Source organism: Phyllobates terribilis, unplaced genomic scaffold (genome assembly GCF_046119375.1).
Source record: "Phyllobates terribilis strain yellow unplaced genomic scaffold, ASM4611937v1 Scaffold_14__1_contigs__length_39327217, whole genome shotgun sequence".
Classification (NCBI taxonomy): domain Eukaryota; kingdom Metazoa; phylum Chordata; class Amphibia; order Anura; family Dendrobatidae; genus Phyllobates; species Phyllobates terribilis.
In genome coordinates this window covers 24,266,828-24,291,291 of record NW_027362774.1, presented here as the reverse complement: position 1 = coordinate 24,291,291, position 24,464 = coordinate 24,266,828, and the positions used below count along the sequence as shown (strand labels likewise).

The 24,464-nt window shown below is 49.8% G+C and overlaps 1 protein-coding gene across 1 annotated transcript in view; it reads left to right on the top strand.

The window, feature by feature from the left end:
* The window catches only part of LOC141175707 (DNA topoisomerase I, mitochondrial-like), a 104,106-nt gene extending 87,855 nt beyond the window's left edge, over positions 1-16,251 (top strand). The window contains exons 12-19 of the mRNA XM_073659628.1: positions 5,128-5,271; positions 5,435-5,620; positions 11,447-11,515; positions 12,619-12,733; positions 13,521-13,648; positions 14,897-14,991; positions 15,306-15,455; positions 16,149-16,251. Of these exons, the coding sequence (XP_073515729.1) occupies positions 5,128-5,271; positions 5,435-5,620; positions 11,447-11,515; positions 12,619-12,733; positions 13,521-13,648; positions 14,897-14,991; positions 15,306-15,455; positions 16,149-16,251 (990 nt within the window). The remainder of the gene's footprint in view (positions 1-5,127; positions 5,272-5,434; positions 5,621-11,446; positions 11,516-12,618; positions 12,734-13,520; positions 13,649-14,896; positions 14,992-15,305; positions 15,456-16,148) is intronic.
* The last annotated feature ends 8,213 nt before the right edge of the window (positions 16,252-24,464 follow it).

Sequence of the window (24,464 nt, the reverse complement as noted above, 5' to 3'; positions counted from 1 at the left end):
ACCAAATCATGTCCCTTGAGTGCCCCCTTTAACCAAATCATGTCCCTTGAGTGCCCCCTTTAACCAAATCATGTCCCTTGAGTGCCCCCTTTAACCAAATCATGTCCCTTGAGTGCCCCCTTTAACCAAATCATGTCCCTTGAGTGCCCCCTTTAACCAAATCATGTCCCTTGAGTGCCCCCTTTAACCAAATCATGTCCCTTGAGTGCCCCCTTTAACCAAATCATGTCCCTTGAGTGCCCCCTTTAACCAAATCATGTCCCTTGAGTGCCCCCTTTAACCAAATCATGTCCCTTGAGTGCCCCCTTTAACCAAATCATGTCCCTTGAGTGCCCCCTTTAACCAAATCATGTCCCTTGAGTGCCCCCTTTAACCAAATCATGTCCCTTGAGTGCCCCCTTTAACCAAATCATGTCCCTTGAGTGCCCCCTTTAACCAAATCATGCCCCTTGAGTGCCCCCTTTAACCAAATCATGCCCTCAGAGTGCCCCCTTTAACCAAATAATGCCCCCTTTAAACATTAAGACAAATAGTACCTTCATTCAAATACACCTCCTGAAAAAGAAATGATGCCCCACAGTGCCCCCTCGAGGATGTTATACTTTAGAATATGGTAGGGACAAACGTGATCTTCTCTCCTCCTTACTAAAACGGATGCGTTTTGTGCATTTTAAGTTTATTGAACGATGTAATATAAATTAATTGGGGTGTACAGTTTTATAACTATTTTATATGTGGATGACCTGCATGTATTTTGATAATGCTTTACTGTGTGTTAAGATGGGGACAGCATAGGAAAAAGACTAAGAAATAGCTAATGCGACATGCAGAAGTAGTGCTGCAGCCACAAGAGACAGGAAGTGTTGTGCAGCAGAAGCATCCAGCAACTAGAGGGGTTAACAGTCACAGGAGACAGGGAGTGTTTTAGCAGAGCCCCAGGGGGATTGTGGGGAACTTGTTGTTGTAGTCTGGTTGAAGCCGAAGAGAAAGGTGGTGTGTTATCTGGATCTGACAGAAGGCAACTGAACAGGATTCAGATCAGGAGAGAAACTAAACACATGTCAGATAGTTCAGGGAGTTTAACAGTGCAGAGTATTATCGGGCAGCGAGATAAGGACTGGAAGGAATTGTGTCACATGGATCATCTCCCTCATGAAACCCTCACCCCCCTCCATCTCCATGCAGGATAAAGAATGTTGTGTACTATTGAGTCCTTATGATGCAAAAGCCTGTGGTTGTGTATGTATTAAAACTGTGCTGTACTGTGCTACTGGATAGACTGTGCTGCGAAGGAGATTGTACTGTTGTTACTAGAGCCTGTTGCTCAAAGAGACACTTAAATTGCACTGGCTGTGCCGCATTAAATTTTACTGTTCTTCCATTTCTGAGGACTCTTGTCAAATGTGTCTGGTCAGCAATTGAATCTATCCTGTGCCTGAGAGAAGCTGCAGCCTATGGTCGCCCTGAGTAACGGTTCCCCCAGGATTCCAACTAATGCATGTAACCGGTCTCGCCCCTATCTGAACTTAGGCGGCATACGTGTAACACTAATATAGCTGGGAATGGGAAGTGCAGTGGTGGACACGGTAGTTCAGGAAGTTGGATAGGTTCAGTACAGAAGTAGTTAAGTGTTGATGGTACTCATTGAAGTTGGAAGGAGTAGGAGTAGATACAAGAGGGACACTTCCCAGTTTTAGTCAGAGATAGATGCAGAGCTGAGATAGAAAGAGATTAAAGGCAGATTGGGCCAGTGGGCTGATTAGCCCCCGAAGAGTACTCACTGAGGTGAGAGGGCCAGCACCATTGTCGGTGAGGCAGCAGAAGCGAGAGAACGTGCCGATGGAGAAGTACGACATCCCAATTGAACATGACAGCCGGTTTCTATGGCTTTGTCCTCCGTGGTGGACCCAGACGGATCGAATGGAAGCACATTATGGAGCAGGTGGATGAAGGAATGCGGCCAGGAGGTCTAAAGGCAGTGGAGAGTCCAGCAGCTTTCAAACTTGCAGAAGAGGGCCTCAAGGAGAAGATCCTGCCGAATTTTCCAAAAGTGGAACTGAAGGACCAGATGGAGGCAGAAGTGCCTCAGCGGTCAAAGCCTAGCAGCAGCGGAGAGCGGCTAATAGCAAGAGTCTTTCCGTGAGTCCACCACAGCCACCTACCCCTGAGCACCTGCCCAATCCCCACCCGTGAAGAGGCGAGATGGATAGCGGGGGTGATTGACCAAAAGAAGTGGCGGGAAAGATGGGTAGGGGATGAATTGGGACATCCTGGGGGAGGAGCAGTTGCCAGCCGGATGACACGCAGCCTCATCCTGTTCTTTGATTCAAGTAAGCTGTACGGCTTCATTCATGAGGTCGGAACTGGGGACCGGGTCTGTTAATGCTGGTTCTGTCCGATTTCTACGTACCCCCCCAGCCCTGTGACCCTGTGACCTTCATCAAGGAAGAAGGGCCTAGGGACTGGTACACGGTGGCTGTCGCCCTGGTTTCCCCAGACGAGGACACTCCTCAAGCAGGAGGCCATACCCATAACCATAACTATTTTTTTTCTTTTTGATCTCTTGTGTCTCTAAGAATTTTGTGCCCAGCGCAATCGCCTCCAAGTCTCCCACCAACACTACCACGCTACTGTTCATGTCATATTCTGTGGCTATCCCACCAATGTACGAGATGGGGCAGTCCATTACTTAATTGTTGACCAATGTATCTATAGCTGTGGTTGTGTTTTATTTGGACGACAGTGGGGATATGCGGTTCTGGTCTCCATAATGCGGAAGGCTAACTATACACAGTCGTTTCTGGGTGGAAACCAACATTTGATGGAGAATACGGGCACAGGGGTATTGGGATGAGAATGGGAAGGATAGATGACACCAAGACTCAGTGGGACGAATACCCTGTGCTGGAGTCAGGTTCAAAGTGCGACACCAGAAGAAGAGAGAAGTGTAATTGATGGATTGTAGCACAGTTCATTGTTCCATGTTATCAACCATGCAGACTCTGTAGAAGCTAACTGCAGCAGAATCACTGCTTTATTGTATTCTTAGCAAGTGCACAGAAGTTCTTGTGTCTGAACTTGTCTGCACAGCTAAATGCCAGGGTGATATGTGTTGGCATGCTGGTGCCTTGGGCACGGTCTCCTCTGAATGTGATGAATGGCTTCGCCCTCTGTACACGGGTGCCATACATTTGACACTCCACCGTGCCACGGCTGCAGCTGATGGACATTGTACCCATTTAAGGAGCAATGTGCGGTCATTTTATCACCACTCATGAATGCCCATGGCTCATAATTAGAGGAAATCTCGGCCAAAGGAAGAGCAGTGAATTAAGTCTGGGAGTGAGCAGATCTGGCTTCAGATGCTGGCGGCCATGGTGAAGCTTTCATTTTGCTTCGCCGCAGGTAATAAAAATGGAAAAACATTTTATAATTTTGTTCATTTGTGAAGATCATCCAGAACAGAGATCAAATGAGATTGAGCGTGGATTGTAGCTCCAGTCTTCCAGGATGGGTCATTAGATAATGTTTCCGCACAGACCGAAAGATAACTCATCTGCAGAATCTAGGTTGCAGCTATATGTTCTTCAGACGACTCCTTAAGTTTTGTGTGATGAGGGCATTATCCTGCTGAAATAGTCACTGCCATTAGAATATCAGCCGTGGAGGGATGTACTGGGTCCTGGCCTCATGTGGAATCCCGCACGTACCACCTACCTGACATTGTGCAGACCAAGGTTTCCTACAAAACATTGCCCATCACACTGCCCCTTCCATCTTGTCTTCTTGCCATAGTGCATCCTTCTCTTCCCCTAGTAAGTGATTCCACCCGGCCGTCCCCTTGATCAAGCCAACTTCTTCTCGTGATGGATACCTGGCCATTGAAGACACTTTCAATGATGGAAATGGGTCATCATATTTGTACTGATCGGTTGACCGCAACACATCCCTATACAAGCTCCGATGCTCTGCATCTTCAACTTTCTATTACGGTATATCCAGCATGGACTTTTTTAGAAATTTTTACTAGTCGCTATTCTACGGGATTGAATCAGATGTGCTAGATCTTCACAGGAGCATTATTGAACCTTGGGCGCCTATGAGGCAGCTGCCACTTGTCTGTCCGTAGATCACTGTTTTGAGGTACTTACCACTACACACCTGAACAACCCCCACAAGACCTGCCATTACCGTGTACTACCGTGTACTGAGAACCTCCCCCACAGGACCCACCATGTACTAGGAACACCCCACAAGTCCCACCATGTACAAAAACCACCCCATAAAACTCGCCATATACCAGGTCCAGCCCACAAGACCCATGTGTACTGGGAACGCCCCACAAGACCTGCCATATACCAGGTCCAGCCCACAGGACCCACCGTGTACTGGGAACACCCCACAGGACCCACCGTGTACTGGGAACACCCCACAGGACCCACCGTGTACTGGGAACACCCCACAGGACCCACCGTGTACTGGGAACACCCCACAGGACCCACCGTGTACTGGGAACACCCCACAGGACCCACCGTGTACTGGGAACACCCCACAGGACCCACCGTGTACTGGGAACACCCCACAGGACCCACCGTGTACTGGGAACACCCCACAGGACCCACCGTGTACTGGGAACACCCCACAGGACCCACCGTGTACTGGGAACACCCCACAGGACCCACCGTGTACTGGGAACACCCCACAGGACCCACCGTGTACTGGGAACACCCCACAGGACCCACCGTGTACTGGGAACACCCCACAGGACCCACTGTGTATCAAAAACACCCCACAGGACCCACTGTGTATCAAAAACACCCCACAGGACCCACTATATACCAGGTCCATCCCACTTTTTACCGAGAACAACCCACAAAACCTGCTGTGTACCGGGAGCACCCAACGAGACCCACCATTTGGAGAGATTCATACCCACTCGTCTAGACATCACAATTTGGTCATTTTTCCTGCTTCCAACACAAGTTCAGGAACTGACTGTTCACTTGCTGCCTGCTAGATCTCATCCCTTGACAGGTGGGAAATGCATGAAAGCCCCTTAGTGAAGTTTTCTACCCGTTGGACTTTAATTTTTGGAACATTTCTTTATAAATTTCTTTTATTCCCAAGGGTGAGAAAGATTGGGAGAAATACGAAGTGGCCAGAAAGCTGAAGAACCATGTCGACGCAATTAGGAGAACGTATCGAGACGACTTCAAGTCCAAAGAGATGCGGATACGACAGAGGGCAGTGGCTCTGTACTTCATTGACAAGGTAATGTGATTGTAGCCAGATTTGCTGCTCACTTTCCAACCCCATCTTAGTAGGGGGCACAGAAGCCCCACCGAGATGTAGCCTTAAAAAATACCCTATGAAAGATATATAAAGACCAAATTGAAGCCCCCTAAAATTTCCTGTCCATGACTTTCCATTTCAGCTGGCTCTGAGAGCGGGTAATGAGAAGGAAGAAGGGGAGACAGCCGACACTGTGGGTTGCTGCTCATTGAGGGTCGAGCACATTAAACTTTACCCAGAACTTGATGGAGAGAAACATGTGGTCGAGTTCGACTTCCTGGGTAAAGACTCCATCCGCTATTACAACAAGGTTCCAGTGGAAAAAAAGGTAAAGGATTCCCTCTAACCAAACCTCATCCACATTGTTACTGTAGATTAGTGTATCACTCCTGTAACGTGACCCCATACCAGCGCCTACACTACAATCTGTGGTATAAGGGGAGTGTCAAACGGCGACAGGTTTCACTAAGAAGTTCCCAAAGACTGGACCCGAAGAGCAGATGGGAAAAGGGGCCTGAATATTAACCCTTTTTTATTTAGGCATTGAATGGCGATATTATTTAGAAGCTGACCATGAATTGATGGCTTGGTTGTAGCCACTAAGGCTGGGTTTGTGGTGTTTGTATCTGATGGTGGCGTTGTGGGTGCGTGTCTGTGTGGGAGCGCCAGATGGCAATGTTGCTGTGTATGGGGGCGCTAAATGACAGCAATGGTGTGTGCTGATTGGTGGTGTTGGTGTGCTTGTGTGGGTGCCAGATGGTGCCAATCATGTGGTGGCACTCTAGATGGCGATGTGTGTGTGTGTGTGCACACATGCACTCACTGGGGTCCAGTGGCGGCACGGTGTGTCTTTGGGGTCCAGTGGGGGCGACACTGGGTGGGTGTGTCTTTGGGGTCCAGTGGGGGGGCGACACTGGGTGGGTGTGTCTTTGGGGTCCAGTGGGGGGCGACACTGGGTGGGTGTGTCTTTGGGGTCCAGTGGGGGGGGCGACACTGGGTGGGGGTGTCTTTGGGGTCCAGTGGGGGGGGCGACACTGGGTGGGGGTGTCTTTGGGGTCCAGTGGGGGGGCGACACTGGGTGGGGGTGTCTTTGGGGTCCAGTGGGGGGGCGACACTGGGTGGGGGTGTCTTTGGGGTCCAGTGGGGGGCGACACTGGGTGGGGGTGTCTTTGGGGTCCAGTGGTGGGGCGACACTGGGTGGGGGTGTCTTTGGGGTCCAGTGGGGGGCGACACTGGGTGGGTGTGTCTTTGGGGGCCGACACTGGGTGGGTGTGTCTTTGGGGTCCAGTGGGGGGGCGACACTGGGTGGGGGTGTCTTTGGGGTCCAGTGGGGGGGCGACACTGGGTGGGGGTGTCTTTGGGGTCCAGTGGGGGGGCGACACTGGGTGGGGGTGTCTTTGGGGTCCAGTGGTGGGGCGACACTGGGTGGGGGTGTCTTTGGGGTCCAGTGGGGGGCGACACTGGGTGGGTGTGTCTTTGGGGGCCGACACTGGGTGGGTGTGTCTTTGGGGTCCAGTGGGGGCCGACACTGGGTGGGTGTGTCTTTGGGGTCCAGTGTGGGGTGACACTGGGTGGGTGTGTCTTTGGGGTCCAGTGGGGGGGCGACACTGGGTGGGGGTGTCTTTGGGGTCCAGTGGTGGGGCGACACTGGGTGGGTGTGTCTTTGGGGTCCAGTGGGGGCCGACACTGGGTGGGTGTGTCTTTGGGGGCCGACACTGGGTGGGTGTGTCTTTGGGGGCCGACACTGGGTGGGTGTGTCTTTGGGGGCCGACACTGGGTGGGTGTGTCTTTGGGGGCCGACACTGGGTGGGTGTGTCTTTGGGGTCCAGTGGGGGCCGACACTGGGTGGGTGTGTCTTTGGGGGCCGACACTGGGTGGGTGTGTCTTTGGGGTCCAGTGGGGGCCGACACTGGGTGGGTGTGTCTTTGGGGTCCAGTGGGGGGGCGACACTGGGTGGGGGTGTCTTTGGGGTCCAGTGGTGGGGCGACACTGGGTGGGTGTGTCTTTGGGGTCCAGTGGGGGCCGACACTGGGTGGGTGTGTCTTTGGGGGCCGACACTGGGTGGGTGTGTCTTTGGGGGCCGACACTGGGTGGGTGTGTCTTTGGGGGCCGACACTGGGTGGGTGTGTCTTTGGGGTCCAGTGGGGGCCGACACTGGGTGGGTGTGTCTTTGGGGTCCAGTGTAGGGTGACACTGGGTGGGTGTGTCTTTGGGGTCCAGTGTGGGGCGACACTGGGTGGGTGTGTCTTTGGGGTCCAGTGTAGGGTGACACTGGGTGGGTGTGTCTTTGGGGTCCAGTGGGGGGTGTCACTGGGTGGGTGTGTCTTTGGGGTCCAGTGGGGGCGACACTGGGTGAGTGTGTCTTTGGGGTCCAGTGGGGGGGCGACACTGGGTGGGTGTGTCTTTGGGGTCCAGTGGTGGGGTGACACTGGGTGGGTGTGTCTTTGGGGGCCGACACTGAGTGGGTGTGTCTTTGGGGTCCAGTGGGGGGTGACACTGGATGGGTGTGTCTTTGGGGTCCAGTGGGGGCGACACTGGGTGGGTGTGTCTTTGGGGTCCAGTGGTGGGGCGACACTGGGTGGGTGTGTCTTTGGGGTCCAGTGGGGGGGCGACACTGGGTGGGTGTGTCTTTGGGGGCCGACACTGGGTGGGTGTGTCTTTGGGGTCCAGTGGGGGCCGACACTGGGTGGGTGTGTCTTTGGGGTCCAGTGTAGGTTGACACTGGGTGGGTGTGTCTTTGGGGTCCAGTGTGGGGCGACACTGGGTGGGTGCGTCTTTGGGGTCCAGTGTGGGGCGACACTGGGTGGGTGCGTCTTTGGGGTCCAGTGGGGGGCGACACTGGGTGGGTGCGTCTTTGGGGTCCAGTGGGGGGCGACACTGGGTGGGTGCGTCTTTGGGGTCCAGTGGGGGGCGACACTGGGTGGGTGCGTCTTTGGGGTCCAGTGGGGGGCGACACTGGGTGGGTGCGTCTTTGGGGTCCAGTGGAGGGTGACACTGGGTGGGTGTGTCTTTGGGGTCCAGTGGGGGGTGACACTGGGTGGGTGTGTCTTTGGGGTCCAGTGGGGGGCGACACTGGGTGGGTGTGTCTTTGGGGTCCAGTGGGGGGCGACACTGGGGTCCAGTGGGGGGCGACACTGGGTGGGTGTGTCTTTGGGGTCCAGTGTAGGGTGACACTGGGTGGGTGTGTCTTTGGGGTCCAGTGGGGGGTGACACTGGGTGGGTGGGTCTTTGGGGTCCAGTGGGGGCGACACTGGGTGGGTGTGTCTTTGGGGTCCAGTGGGGGGCGACACTGGGTGGGTGTGTCTTTGGGGTCCAGTGGAGGGTGAAACTGGGTGGGTGTGTCTTTGGGGTCCAGTGGGGGGCGACACTGGGTGGGTGTGTCTTTGGGGTCCAGTGGGGGGCGACACTGGGTGGGTGTGTCTTTGGGGTCCAGTGGGGGGTGACACTGGGGTCCAGTGGGGGGCGACACTGGGTTGGTGTGTCTTTGGGGTCCAGTGTAGGGTGACACTGGGTGGGTGTGTCTTTGGGGTCCAGTGGGGGGCGACACTGGATGGGTGTGTCTTTGGGGTCCAGTGGGGGGCGACACTGGGTGGGTGTGTCTTTGGGGTCCAGTGGGGGGGCGACACTGGGTGGGTGTGTATTTGGTGTCCAGTGGGGGGGCAACACTGGGTGGGTGTGTCTTTGGGGTCCAGTGGTGGGGTGACACTGGGTGGGTGTGTCTTTGGGGGCCGACACTGGGTGGGTGTGTCTTTGGGGTCCAGTGGGGGCGACACTGGGTGGGTGTGTCTTTGGGGTCCAGTGGGGGGGCGACACTGAGTGGGTGTGTCTTTGGGGTCCAGTGGGGGGGCGACACTGAGTGGGTGTGTCTTTGGGGTCCAGTGGTGGGGCGACACTGGGTGGGTGTGTCTTTGGGGGCCAACACTGGGTGGGTGTGTCTTTGGGGTCCAGTGGGGGCCGACACTGGGTGGGTGTGTCTTTGGGGTTCAGTGTAGGGTGACACTGGGTGGGTGTGTCTTTGGGGTCCAGTGGTGGGGCGACACTGGGTGGGTGTGTCTTTGGGGTCCAGTGGGGGGGCGACACTGGGTGGGTGTGTCTTTGGGGTCCAGTGGGGGCCGACACTGGGTGGGTGTGTCTTTGGGGTCCAGTGTGGGGCGACACTGGGTGGGTGCATCTTTGGGGTCCAGTGTGGAGCGACACTGGGTGGGTGCGTCTTTGGGGTCCAGTGGGGGGCGACACTGGGTGGGTGCGTCTTTGGGGTCCAGTGGGGGGGCGACACTGGGTGGGTGTGTCTTTGGGGTCCAGTGGGGGGCGACACTGGGTGGGTGTGTCTTTGGGGTCCAGTGGAGGGTGACACTGGGTGGGTGTGTCTTTGGGGTCCAGTGGGGGTGACACTGGGTGGGTGTGTCTTTGGGGTCCAGTGGGGGGCGACACTGGGTGGGTGTGTCTTTGGGGTCCAGTGGGGGGCGACACTGGGTGGGTGTGTCTTTGGGGTCCAGTGGGGGGCGACACTGGGTGGGTGTGTCTTTGGGGTCCAGTGGGGGGGCGACACTGGGTGGGTGTGTCTTTGGGGTCCAGTGGGGGGGCGACACTGGGTGGGTGTGTCTTTGGGGGCCGACACTGAGTGGGTGTGTCTTTGGGGTCCAGTGGGGGGTGACACTGGGTGGGTGTGTCTTTGGGGTCCAGTGGGGGCGACACTGGGTGGGTGTGTCTTTGGGGTCCAGTGGTGGGGCGACACTGGGTGGGTGTGTCTTTGGGGTCCAGTGGGGGGTGACACTGGGTGGGTGTGTCTTTGGGGTCCAGTGGGGGCGACACTGGGTGGGTGTGTCTTTGGGGTCCAGTGGTGGGGCGACACTGGGTGGGTGTGTCTTTGGGGGCCGACACTGGGTGGGTGTGTCTTTGGGGTCCAATGGGGGCCGACACTGGGTGGGTGTGTCTTTGGGGTTCAGTGTAGGGTGACACTGGGTGGGTGTGTCTTTGGGGTCCAGTGGTGGGGCGACACTGGGTGGGTGTGTCTTTGGGGTCCAGTGGGGGGGCGACACTGGGTGGGTGTGTCTTTGGGGGCCGACACTGGGTGGGTGTGTCTTTGGGGTCCAGTGGGGGCCGACACAGGGTGGGTGTGTCTTTGGGGTCCAGTGTAGGGTGACACTGGGTGGGTGTGTCTTTGGGGTCCAGTGTAGGGCGACACTGGGTGGGTACGTCTTTGGGGTCCAGTGTGGGGCGACACTGGGTGGGTGCGTCTTTGGGGTCCAGTGTGGGGCGACACTGGGTGGGTGCGTCTTTGGGGTCCAGTGTGGGGCGACACTGGGTGGGTGCGTCTTTGAGGTCCAGTGGGGGGCGACACTGGGTGGGTGCGTCTTTGGGGTCCAGTGGGGGGTGACACTGGGTGGGTGCGTCTTTGGGGTCCAGTGGGGGGGCGACACTGGGTGGGTGTGTCTTTGGGGTCCAGTGGGGGGCGACACTGGGTGGGTGTGTCTTTGGGGTCCAGTGGGGGGTGACACTGGGTGGGTGTGTCTTTGGGGTCCAGTGGGGGGCGACACTGGGTGGGTGTGTCTTTGGGGTCCAGTGGGGGGGCGACACTGGGTGGGTGTGTCTTTGGGGTCCAGTGGGGGGGCGACACTGGGTGGGTGTGTCTTTGGGGTCCAGTGGGGGGCGACACTGGGTGGGTGTGTCTATGGGGTCCAGTGGGGGGCGACACTGGGTGGGTGTGTCTATGGGGTCCAGTGGGGGGCGACACTGGGTGGGTGTGTCTATGGGGTCCAGTGGGGGGCGACACTGGGTGGGTGTGTGTATTTTGGGGTCCAGTGGGGGGCGACACTGGGTGGGTGTGTGTATTTTGGGGTCCAGTGGGGGGCGACACTGGGTGGGTGGGTGTGTTTTTGGGTCCAGTGGGGGCGACACTGGGTGGGTGGGTGTGTTTTGGGGTCCAGTGGGGGCGACACTGGGTGGGTGTGTTTTGGGGGCTCGGTGGCGACACTGGGTGTTATAAATATCTCGGTAAATTTGTGTGTATATTTTAGACTGAGACCTTTCTGAATCCACAGCGTCTGGGGACCCAATTTCTTTACTGCCCAGGCCCCCGTTTTGTTTCGCTGGTCTTGGGTACGGTCCACCCCGGGGCTCGTTCTTTGATTCCTTGCCTTATTCTGTCTTTCAGGTGTTTAAGAACCTGCAGCTGTTCATGGAGAATAAGCAGGACGGAGATGATCTATTTGACAGACTGAACGTGAGTGTATTAACCCTTCTAGATCTCGCTGGGGACGCCCATTACCAGAGATCTATTGGAGCTGGCAGCTCCTGGCCGCTCTATTGTCTCCAGCTGGAGGAAGAAGTCCCAGAGAGGAAGGAGCTTGTCACCACCTTGTGCCATTGTCTCGCCTCCTGGAAGAGTTAGCGGACACAGAAGCCAATGCCATGCCAAGGATAAAACCTAAAGAGACTACAGAATGGCAGCGGCTGCTTATAACTCCGAGCCAGAATATCCATGAGAGCAAGGAGCGCTGTCATGGCTGCTCAGAGATAATCGCGCGTGGCATTCCTCCAGATCCTGGGAAACATGCTTTGTTCTGCAAATTAATTTAGTCGTTGTCCTGGTGTGCGAGAAATATACAATTGGCACAAACCGGATAAGATGGAGCGAAGTGTAGAATGGACCTTGTTATACTGTGCTGCATACCTCTCTGCCTTCTCGGTCACTTGCCATAAATGTAATTTCTTTACCCTGGTGTAAATGCCGCTGTTCTCCTGAATCCAGCGATGTTTTTCTTTTGTTCCTGCGCTTCTCCGTTCCCGAGATACAGCCCTATCTTCCTTTTATAGAAATCTACTCTTGTTAGCCAAGTGGGTGTTTTCTTTTTAGTACCACACCTACTTGACTAGCAAGACTAGATTTGCATACAGGTAAGAGGGGGCCATATCTCAGGAACGGAGAGTCGCAGGAAGAAAAGAAAAACATCGCCGGACTCAGAAGAACAGCGGCATTTGCACCAGGTAAAATATTGCATATTTATGGAAATTGACCGATCAGCTTTAAATGGCTGGAAACCAGAAATATTTCTGTTCTCGGAGGATAAACTAAAAGGAGAGGAGTAGGGTGATGAGAATGTCAGAAAAAGAGGGATGTAAAGACGACCTATGGCTGTCACTTTTGCAAATTATGAGTCTCAGCATGGAGGCAAGCTGTCAGGGATGCTGGGAGTTGTAGTACTGAAGAAGGCGGTGAGCCACGGTCTGTTTTGGTTCTGATGCCATGTGTTTAATAAAAGTGGTCGTCGCATATGTCGCCAATTCATAGGATTGGAAATTTAATGTACGATTGTCTCTTTACAGACACCAATGCTGAACAAACACTTGCAGTCCCTGATGGAAGGACTGACGGCCAAGGTTTTCAGGACGTACAACGCCTCGGTCACGCTGCAACAGCAGCTGCAGGAACTGACAGATAGTAAGATGCCATCACTCGATCTGTAGCCGATCCGTCCGCTATTCTATTCTGTTCCTGCCTAAAATCCTTCAAATAATGACAATTTTTTTTTGGGGGTGGGGGGGGGGGGTGTTAAATACAAATATTTTTTCCTAAAAAGGATTTTTGCCATAGGGAACAATTTTGGCTTCTACAGCCTCAATGTATCAGTGTACATTTCAGAATGAGTTACCCCTATATATCTTCTCCTAACCCCCCTGATTTATGACGACATGAAAGGTGAGGACTGATGAGGGTTAAAGACTCAGTAGTCACCATGAGCTCACTGATTGATTCACTGGTAACTCATTCTGCAGCCTCCTATGTACTATGATACATATAGGATGTAGAAGCCTCATTAGCTCATCTTAGCCCTTTCCATACAATCTCCTGGATGGATGGAAGGTGTTACCGACGCATATGCTATGTGCACCCCTTGGATAGGCATTATCTTTTTAATAAACCCTCACGACCTTCAATAAGAAACTCCCAACTTTTTGGCTGCTCAGAAAGACCCTTACAGCTCGATCCATTGGATTCATGGATAGTTTTGTGCTTCAATAGTTTTGTTACTGGGTAAATAAGTCATCAGGCTTCTGCCTTTTCACTTTATCAGTTGATGGGGGTGTCAGCAAGACTTCTGAAGTATCAAAAGTAATGTAAAAGTTCAGTAAAGTCCATCGAGGTTCACACCAGGTCTGACAGCGGGTCAGCGTTGCTTTTACCTTATCAGTTCTAACCACTGGTAATTTTGTGTTTTTCCCCCCAGCGGAGGACACAGTCCCGGGAAAGATCCTGTCCTATAACAGAGCAAATAGGGCGGTTGCTATACTTTGCAACCATCAACGGGCCCCACCGAAAACATTCGATCAGTCCATGGCTAATCTGAGATCCAAGGTGAGAATTACAAGGAAGCACGAGTCCCTCATGGCACCCAACGCTGGATGGTCATCCTTATCATGTCTTCTATAGGCGTATTAGGCTTTAGCCTCTAATCACTGATTGCCATCATTAAAGGGAAATGGTCAGCAGATTTTCAATGAATAAACCACCGCGCTGATGCTCCGGGGCTTCTCAGTAGTGCTGTAAACCCAACTACAAGCACTGGTTGCAAAATCGCTCCCTTGGTGCGTCCCTGGTCACCCCTTGTCCTGGAGGCTGTGCCTGAACCTCTCGAGAGGGGGGGCCCTTGTCCTGGAGCTTGTCCTTAAGGCCGTGCCTGAGCCTCTCGGTCGGGGGGGGCCCTTGTCCTGGAGGCCGTGCCTAAGCCTCTTGGGTGGGGACCCCTTGTCCTGTAAGGCGTCTGGTACCTTGTGTGCCCCCTTGTCCTGTAAGGCGTCTGGTACCTTGTGTGCCCCCTTGTCCTGTAAGGCGTCTGGTACCTTGTGTGCCCCCTTGTCCTGTAAGGCGTCTGGTACCTTGTGTGCCCCCTTGTCCTGTAAGGCGTCTGGTACCTTGTGTGCCCCCTTGTCCTGTAAGGCGTCTGGTACCTTGTGTGCCCCCTTGTCCTGTAAGGCGTCTGATACCTTGTGTGCCCCCTTGTCCTGGAGGCCGTGCCTGAGCCTCTTGGGCAGGGGGGCACCTTGTCCTGGAGGCCGTGCCTGAGCCTCTTGGGGGGGACGGGGGATCCCTTGTCCTGGGGGCCGTGCCTAAGCCTCTTGGGGGGGACGGGGGATCCCTTGTCCTGGAGGCCGTGCCTAAGCCTCTCAGGGGTGACCCCTTGTCCTGTAAGGCATCTGGTGCCTTGTGTGCCCCTTTGTCCCAGAGGCCGTGCCTGAACCTCTGGGGGGGTGGGGGCCTTGCTTTTGAGGGTGCATAGATAAGTGCACATAACAATTGTTGCTACCGTCTAGTGTATATGTATACATAGATATCTGCACGGCAGACATTTTTGTACTGTATACCTTTATATATTAAAGCTCCGTCTGCTGTGATGTCAGATATAGCAAAATAAATGTCACGAAGACCCTCCGGCCTGACCCACATTGTGCACGGAGCTGCTCTCCCCTCCAGCGCCGCCAGCAAGACTCCAAGCAGCGATGGCGGTCTACACGTTGATGATCTGCTGACGGATTCCTTTTAGAGACGCTTTTTCCCATTTTATGTAAAAAAAACAAAACAAAACTTTAAATTCTATTTCACCAGATTGAAGCCAAAAAAGAACAGATTTTATTGGCAAAGACTGAGTTGAAAGAAGCCAAGAAAGAAGCTAAAGAAAATGACACAGAGAAGCTGCACAAGTAAGACGTGCACCCCCGGTGGTCTGAATGGTCATCGTCATAGGATCAGGGTTTAATCCGTTAATTCAGGAATGTGTCCTGTTCCCCCCCTAGAATATTATCTCCCCTGCAGTCGCTGTGACCCCTTTCAGGGGAATTGTAGCATCGCATGGCAATGTTTTAAATAGGAGGGTTCCTCAGGGGCGGGGCTAGGACATGGTCAGGGGTGGTCACAAATCTTATTGGCTATTTAACCCTCTCCTCCAGACCCGCTCCGTCCTCCATACACGTGTGCTGGGTTTTAGTGACCGCCATATCTTCCTTGTATCCCATAGAGTTGTGGAAAGCAAGAAAAAAGCCATCATGAGGGGCGAGGAGCAGCTGATGAAGATGGAGGTGCAGGCGACGGACCGAGAAGAGAACAAGCAGATCGCCCTGAGCACCTCCAAGCTAAACTATCTGGATCCCAGGATTTCAGTGGCCTGGTGAGTGGCAGAGTAACACTCATGGGTCACATGTGAATTCTGCATTTTGGACTATGTTCACACATGGTGTTTTTTACAGCATTTTTTTTCGGCAGGAAACCGCTACTTAAAATACACACTTTTTTCATGGTGTTTTTTTTGTGCATTTTTAATGTTTTTTCCATTTATTAGGAAAAATCTGCAAAAACGCTGAAAAAGTTTACATGCTGCAAGAAAAAAAAGTGCTCATGAGATTTTAGAAATCTCATTCACTTTGCTGGTTCTGTAAAATGCACCATTTTGGCTGCAGAAAGGTGCAGCAAAAATAAAGCTGTAAAAACACCACGTGTGAACATACCATAACACTCGGGCTACGTTCACTTTTTTTTTTTTTTTTACTGCAGATTCTCTACAAGAAAAAAAAAACTTGCAAAAATGAACTGCAAAGTAGATTTCTTCTAGAAATTTAAAGGATTTTTTTCTATTTTTAAATAGTTTTGAAGTTTTTAAAAAACTCAATAAAAAAAAAAGAGCATTTCCTGAATTAGTTTCCGCTTGAAAAACTAATTTGCGTCCTTGCATTATACACACCCCATTACCTGGAATAGGGACTGCAATACCTCAGTTCCCCTCTGGGGGCGCTGTAGGGAAACTAAACACTGCTGGATATAACCATATACACTCTATATAATGCATTGCTTTATTTTCTTATAGGTGTAAGAAATGGGACATCGGTCTGGAGAAAATCTACAACAAGACCCATCGGGACAAGTTTGCTTGGGCCGTTCATATGACGGACGCCGACTTCGTCTTTTAGCCGCCGACTGTTCAGACTTTTATTTTGCACTTATAAAGCTGATTTTAATGGCACCGAACACGACCTCGAGACTTTTTGTGAGGATTTATTTATCTGCAATTTTAATTAATATCTGTATTAAATTTTTTTTTTTTTTACAAATGTCTTATTCTTTATGATCAGCGCTCCAAATGTTCTGTGGCCTTTATATACTGATACTGGCTGTTATCTGCCACTTCTGTTTGTAGAGAGGCAGGTTGTCCAGGGGATAGAAAAACATGACAAATTTCAGTAACGGCGCCACCCTGGTCTACAGGTCGTGTCTGGTATTGCAGCATTTCAGTGGAGCTGCGAAAGTGGTTGTATTAAGATTACAACTGATCCACAGGTGGTAATTGCTAGGGGTCCCAGCAATCATAACAGTGGGGGTCCCAAGTCCCCAATTTAAATACAGCGACGGTGTCATTTTTTTATATATGGAAAAACAGTGAAAACTTTTTCAGACAAGAGCCGAACTTTTTTTTTTTTTTTTTTTTTTTTTCCACCCTTCAAATCTGACTATTGTCATTTGCAGATATATCCAGCAGAGGGCAGTGTGCACTGAAGTAATAACTATGGGGCGTTTCATATCTCCTAACTTCTGTAAAGTAACTCCAACTATAGTAGTTTTACTTTCCCCTTTGAGTTTTTTTCTTTTTTACATTTCCCCATAGTCGATTAAAAAAAAAAAAGCGGTTTATATGAGATCAGGCAATCACATCCACTTTGCTTGAACTGTTCAACTCTATGGAAAAAATACTGCATTTATGCTAGGTGTGCACATGACCACAAAAAAGGAAGGAAAAAAAAAATACTTTTTTTCAATGCCAAACATTAAGGCTCGGTTCACATGTAGTGTAGCCCATGAAAAAAAAACACTAATTTTCACATATAAATGAAAAAATGTATATAGTAATATATCTTAGGCAAAATACTTCCCTACTACCTTCCCTACCAAACCTTCCCTTACTGTTGTATGATGAATTGAGGGTGGGGTATAGCAATTGATAATGAATTGGGGGTGTGGGACGGGGGGACAGCAAATAATGAATTGAGGCTGCGGGGGGTGGGCAAATAATGATGAATTGAGGGTGGGATACAGCAAATGATACTGAATTGAGGGTTGAGGTGGGAGAGAGAGGATGACAATGTATTGAGGCAGAGGGGGACATGTAAATATAATGAATCGGGGGAGCAGAAAGTACAGAGTAGAGGGTGTTGAGGATGCAGGAGTGTGACAGGTAAAGAATTGGGGGAAAGGGTACTGGTTCTAATTAATTTATTAGGTGGGGAAAGTGGCTAATTATAGTTAGTGGAGGTGCAGGGGTGGATTACAATTTTATATTTGGAATGGTGGGTTACATAATAACTATATTAATGGTGGGTGCACGTCTGTATTCAACTGCGTTGTGTAGAAGTTGGAAGGAAAATTGGGGAATGTGCTCTAGATAACTCTTATTTTCTACATAGACGAGTCCTGGCTGTAAGAAGTGATGGCGGTCTGTGCTGGATGAAGAGGAAAAGCGAAGATGAAGGACTTCAACTAGAGACGTCACCTGTGAGTCAGTGTATTACATGTACACTGACACTATACACAGGAGCTCTGTACATAATGTATAGTGTAACTAATGATAATTGTATTACCTATATACTATATACAGAGCTCTTGTGTATAATGTCACTGGTGATCACTATATTACCTGTACACCAACACAATATACAGAGTTCCTGTGTATAATGTCACTGGTGATCTCTGTATTACCTGTACACTGACACTATTCACTGTATACTATATGTAGAGCTCCAATGTATAATGCCACTGGTGATCACTCTATTACCTGTACACTATATACAGAGCTCTTGTGTATAATGTCACTGGTGATCTCTGTATTACCTGTACATTATACACAGAGCTCTTGTGTATAAATGTCACTGGTGATCTCTGTATTACCTGTACACTGACACTCTATAGAGTTCCTGTGTATAATGGCACTTATGGTAATATTAGTATTTTTTTTTTTTTTTCATTAATCAGTATTTTAGTATTCAGTCATTATGTGGTGGCAATATGTGGTCCAGTCACGGTGTGGCGGTATTGGTCTCTTGTACGTGGTTTTATTCGGTCACTATGTTGTGGTGATATGTGGTCTGGTCATGGTGTGGCTGTATTTGTCCCTTGTATGTGGTATGATTGGTCATTTTAAAAAAATGTATGTGACACATTCCCTTAAGGAAAAATAAATAAAAATATACCTAAAAAGAGTACTGGATATTATAAGAAATATTTAATAGGTTAGAGTAGAGTAGGGCCTGGCCAAAAGAGTCTGCTTGTCGTGGTGGTGACTTTAAAAAAAATCTTTTGGCCAAAAATAAAGCTGCTGGCTATGTAGGTGATCTGGTGTTCGATGGGAACTGTTAATGTGTGATTGGTGAGGACGGGGTGCAGAAGTGGAGTTTTTCCAAGAGTGGGTGGTGGGACATGGAAGGTTTGAGGGGTGGAGTCTCAAAGGGGCCCGAAAATTTTGCCAGTGTGGGGCCCTGACATTCCTGGTGGCGGCCCTGGTCGTGGGTTCAGGAAAATAAAATTATACCATTAATTATAATTTTTCCCATCCCCACGACCGCACTGAAGAGGGGCACAGGGCCGGTTTCAACAGGCTGTGGGCCGGAACCGAGTTCTTTGCGCCCTGAAACCCCTCTTCTATAAAGGACGGGGAGTGGAGTGTTTTGTGTGGTGGAATCTGTTCTTTACTCACTGTTACTTCAGGAGTCCTCGTTACCTTCCCGTCCTCAGGACGGGTACCAGCTGCAAACAAGTCAGGAGACTTGGAGTCCGGGTTAACGGATTCATCTTTACGGTGCAATTCATTTACACATGGCTGCAGCATACAGATTAATAAATATACGGTTGGCACTGCAGCCTTGCAGCGCTGGGGTCCTGGGTTCAAATCCCATCAAGGACAACATCTGCAAGGAGTTTGTTCTCCCAGTGTTTGTGTGGATTTCCTCCGGGTTCCTCCCCCACTCCAAAGATTGATAGGGAATTTAGATTGTGAGCCCCAATGGGGACAGTGCACATAATGTCTGTAAAGCGCTGCGGAATTAATGGCGCTATATAAGTGAGTAAAATAAATATACACCTAATCTATCCCGATTAAGAGGACATAAAGCAAACACATGGCATACATGTAAAGCTCTTTTTTTGGAGTAGCTAAGTCCATATTTAAAAGATACATTTTTACTTTTGACAGAAAGATGATAATACCCAATGGATTATTAGTGATATTATGTTAATTAGATATATTGAGTACAGACCTTTCTAGACCTTATCCGGGTGTACCCACCTTGTGTATTATATGTGGTTTGTCTCACTTTTTTATGTTATGCTTTTATCTTTCTGTCAATAATAAAAATGTATCTTTTAAATATGGACTTGGCCTACATGTAAAGCTCTCTTTTTTTTTTTTTGGAGTAGTATACAAATTAAGACAGAGTCTTTTTGTGGTGATGTTCCCTTTGTTTTGGGTCCTGGCAGTCTTTGTCCCCATCCTGTCCTGAAGTTCACTATCCTTCTCTTCCCCATCCTGTCCTGAAGTTCACTATCCTTCTCTTCCCCATCCTGTCCTGAAGTTCACTATCCTTCTCTTCCCCATCCTGTCCTGAAGTTCACTATCCTTCTCTTCCCCATCCTGTCCTGAAGTTCACTATCCTTCTCTTCCCCATCCTGTCCTGAAGTTCACTATCCTTCTCTTCCCCATCCTGTCCTGAAGTTCACTATCCTTCTCTTCCCCATCCTGTCCTGAAGTTCACTATCCTTCTCTTCCCCATCCTGTCCTGAAGTTCACTATCCTTCTCTTCCCCATCTTGTCCTGAAGTTCACCATCCTTATCTTCCTCTTCTGGGTGACATTGTCAGGCCCTCTTCCGGGCTGTGAGCCCAAGGCTGTCCCGGCGTCCAGATGAAGCATTAGACGTGCCCTCATTGTTCCCAGAAAACACCCACTGACAAAACAGTTTCCTTTCCTGCTGTATCTGCTTCTGGAAACTGTTTTCCTGCTTGTTCAGCCGTCTTTCTCCTACTCCACTCTTTTCTACAGGGCAAACACTAGTCCTGTGCAATATGAGCCATAGACTCAGAACTCTGGTGTGAGTGTCATGGACTCCACACCCTCACCGACTGCAACCCAGAAACCTTTTCTGTATCTAAACTACTCTCAACCCCTCCCAACTAGTGAGCTAATCCCTGTGTTAACTATCTAGTGTCCTGTGCAGTATAGTGCAAAAGATGTCCCTATCTACTGTATGGTTCCCCTAGCGGGCAGACCTGTCACAGAGCCTGTAGGAGAACTGGCATACAATAACGGCTATAGGGACAAAATTCAACTCAACTATATCACACAAAGTAATATACACAGCACACATACAAAACATATCTTGCAACACAATTAACCCCTATGTTGCCACGGCGTCATCTTCAGTCCACCACGCTCCTTCAGAACCATAGAGAGAGAACATAGAAATCCTTAGTGAGGGACCACCGCTTGAAAACCTTTTCTCCCAAAGGAAAGATCAGAAGAACCCTAATCCAAATGGTGGTGGTTAAAAAAAGGTGGATGGTAAAGACCAAGTTGCCACCCTACAAATTTGTTCGAGAGGCATTGGACCTGTCTGCCCATGAGGTAGATACTGCTCTTGTAGAGTGAGCTTCTAAAGTCTCAGGAGTGGGGTGTCCGACTGAAGAATAGGCTGGAGAAATTGTCAATCTAACCAGGGTCCCTTTAGATGCCATCTGGACCCTGGAAAGGAACAAAAAGAAAGGTAGTCTTTCACCACCCAGATGTGTTTTCTAAGTATTGAATTAAACACCTCCTGATGTCTAAAGAATGGAATCCAACTTTCTGCTCATTCTTGGGATTGTTACAGAAAGAGGGTAATATGATCTCTTGAGACCTATGAAAGGATGAGGACACCTTAGGGAGAAAATCTTGGGCTAATGACCACTGTCAGGAAGAATATTGGTAAATGGTTGGTTGGTTTACTGATGGCTAGAAGGATAGAGGAATTACAGGCTCTGAGGTAATGGCCACCAGTAGGATAGTTTTATATGCTTTAAGCTGTATTTCAGCTAACAACTCAAATGGGGATCTAATTAGGGCATCCAGAACTAAATTGAGGTCCCACGGTGGAACCTGAGGTGGTCTAGATCTGCCCACCGACCGTATAAACCTCACTACACATGGTCCGACAGAATCTTCCTTAAAGCTAGTGGGATCAGGGAAATTGGCGGGAAGGTGTAAGTCAACTCCTGAGACCATTCGTGGAGCAATGCATTCACCCCACAGGGAGATTCCCTGGGATCTAGGGGGGAAAAAAAAAAACTGCACCTTCCTGTTGACTCTGGTCGTAAAATGGTCCATCATAGGCCGATCCCCCTAATAAGATGATCTTCTGAAAGATGACCAATCGTCCTGAGTCAACTGGTGGTGACTTAGTCTGCTTTGATATTGTCCTTTCCCTTTAGATAATGACATATGATTTTCCTCCGCCATCAGTTTTCTATTTCGGTCATGAGTGACCTACTGCTTCTGCCCCCTTGATTGTTTATTTAGAACACTGCTGTCCAGTTCGCCAAAAGAATTTTCAGGTTTCGGCCTTCTAATCCAGGTAGGACTTCTACCAGAGACAACCTGACTGCTGTCAGTTCCTTCAGATTTCAGGACGCTTGTCTCAGATCTAGAGGCCACTGCCCCTGAAAGGCTGTCCTCTAGATGTGCTCCCAACGGAAGGGACACCCAGGGAACTTCCTATAAAAGATTCTCCTGGCAGAGCCACCAAACTTGAGACTCCCAAGCAGTTTTCTAAACCCAAAGTGCTTTTATCTAGGTGTCCTCAGAATCTTTTGTTTATGCCTCCAGAACCTCCCCATTGAAGCGTTCTGAAATGACTCAGTGCCCATGCAACTGCCGGAACGCATGACGACAGGGACCCTAGGATGTACATAACATCCCTCAGTTCGGATTCCTGATCAGGTTAGAAACCATTCCAGGGATTTTGGCTTATTTTTCTTCTGGAGGAAAACATTGTTTGCACGAATCCAGAATTCCAAGAAAAACGTGCCTCTGTTCGGGAATCACCCTTGATTTCTTCATTCACCAGGAAGCTGGATACATGTTTTATTGCCCGACTGCAGTCTAACCTAGTCTTTCAGGAAGACGTCTAAATATAGGATGAATGTCTTTCTCTGATATGGACCAACATCGCTATACTTTGTGAACATTCTCAGGGCCATGACCAACCCGAAGTTAGAGACTGAAAATGATGCCGGTTCACCTGGATGTTTTCTGCCATCGTTAGACATTTGAGGTTTCTAAAGGATAGGAGATCCAATATTGCCATGCAGCATTTCAGAAAAAGGTTTTACAGACGTTCCTACAGTTTCCATTTTGAAATGTTTGACCTTTAAAAGAGCGATTTAAAATCTTCCAAGTTCCCAATAGTTCTGGAGGAGAGGTCTGGTTTTCTCCATAGAAAGAGGGCTGTAGAATCTTCTTTTTTCGGATTCTGGAACCTGAAGACGGACCCCATAGTGCACCAAGGACAAGACTTCCTGTTCTAAGGCCCATTCTGCTTTCGTGGACTGGATTTTTGTAACTAAGAATCTTTCTGGCGGCCGGGACCAGAATTCTAGATTTAAACCCGGACCTATAGTAATTCAAATTGATTTGTTCCTTGAGATTTTTAGCCAGGCAGGAAGAAACCTTCTGAGCCTTCCACCTACCTGGGGCCTGGCGTCATTGTCTTTGGGATCATTTAGGAAGGATCTGTTGAAAGAAGTCATAATTCAAGCCTTTCTCCTTGGCTCTTGGGACCTTCCATCTTGGATCACTAGTCCTTGTTGACAAACTGTCTCCTTCGAGATGGACAAAAGGATTTCAAGATGAACTCTTTGATAGCATCCGCTGCTTTTGAGAGGAATCTCATCAGGGCTGGCGCAAAAGAATCCTCCCTGATGTGGAATACCAGGTAGCCTTTTAGATTGGTTTAAGAACTGGTCAGGGGGATCTCCAAAGAGCCCAGCATGCAGAATTAGATGAGGAGCAGGACTGGCCACAAGCCTTACTGCTCATCAGTGGAGGTGTCGGCTAAAATGTCAGCCACTTTTTGGCTGGTTGGAAAACGGACCAAAATATGTTCCGGTGGACAAGTAAATTCCTGTGCTCTGTTTTAATTATCTTTCAGGTTCTTCATCAGGGATGGTTTCTTCTACCAATGTTTTTTCAATGCAATGTTGGCACAACTTTGTGACAGTAATAGTTTGTCTTTACATAGTGACCATTGTCTAGTCTTTGTTTTATTCTGAGCTCTGTCCTATAAGAAAAAGCATTTAAGGGGAGACAGTATTAGCTCGGAAACAAGTATCCTATTTGACTTACCCACCCCAATAGGAAGGAACTACCATTCATGGAGGGGCCGTTTCCTCAACAGGGTCCCTGGCTTGGCTTTCCTCTTCCATTCTGCAGTCATGGAGCAGAATAGGGCAAGCACCCAGCTGTAACACCGGAGGGGCTTTCCTTCTGTGCCCCTTCTCAAATCTCCCCTCTGGGATGGCTGTGCCCACCAGAAGTGATGTCAGACACATCTGTTCACTCGCTTCTTCCCTCCGCACATGTACCTACATACTGACCCAGAAACTAGTTGTAGTGGCTGTTAGGAAGGGACCGCTTTGTGCTGCATCTCAGCTGGGCCTCCAAAGAGAACCCCCACGACTGCTCTAGCCTACCTTGGGAGTCCACTCCCAGTGACCAGGAACCACGCAAGCACTGAATATCCCTGGCAGCACTACGGAAGATAGGGGGTTAGAAGGCATATCAGTGGTTTCCCCGTCCTTGGAGGGAGACCTTTTGACTGATCCAATTTTAATCTTAATGACCAGGACAAATTTTATAATTCTGACCAGTGTCAACTCTGTTAATTCTGGAACTCTTCAGATGTATCCCAGTGATGGAGACTTTTTCGTGACACATGTACCACTAGCAAAGTACAATTTCAATCAAATTTTTTTTTTTTTTTTTATAAAAACTAAGTTATTATTCACTTTGTTTTATGCAGGTTTTTACACATAGTCCCACCGTGGGGCTTCCTAGAGGCCTCCTACGAATGGCCATTACTTCTCCTACAGCCCTGTGAGGTTTTTGG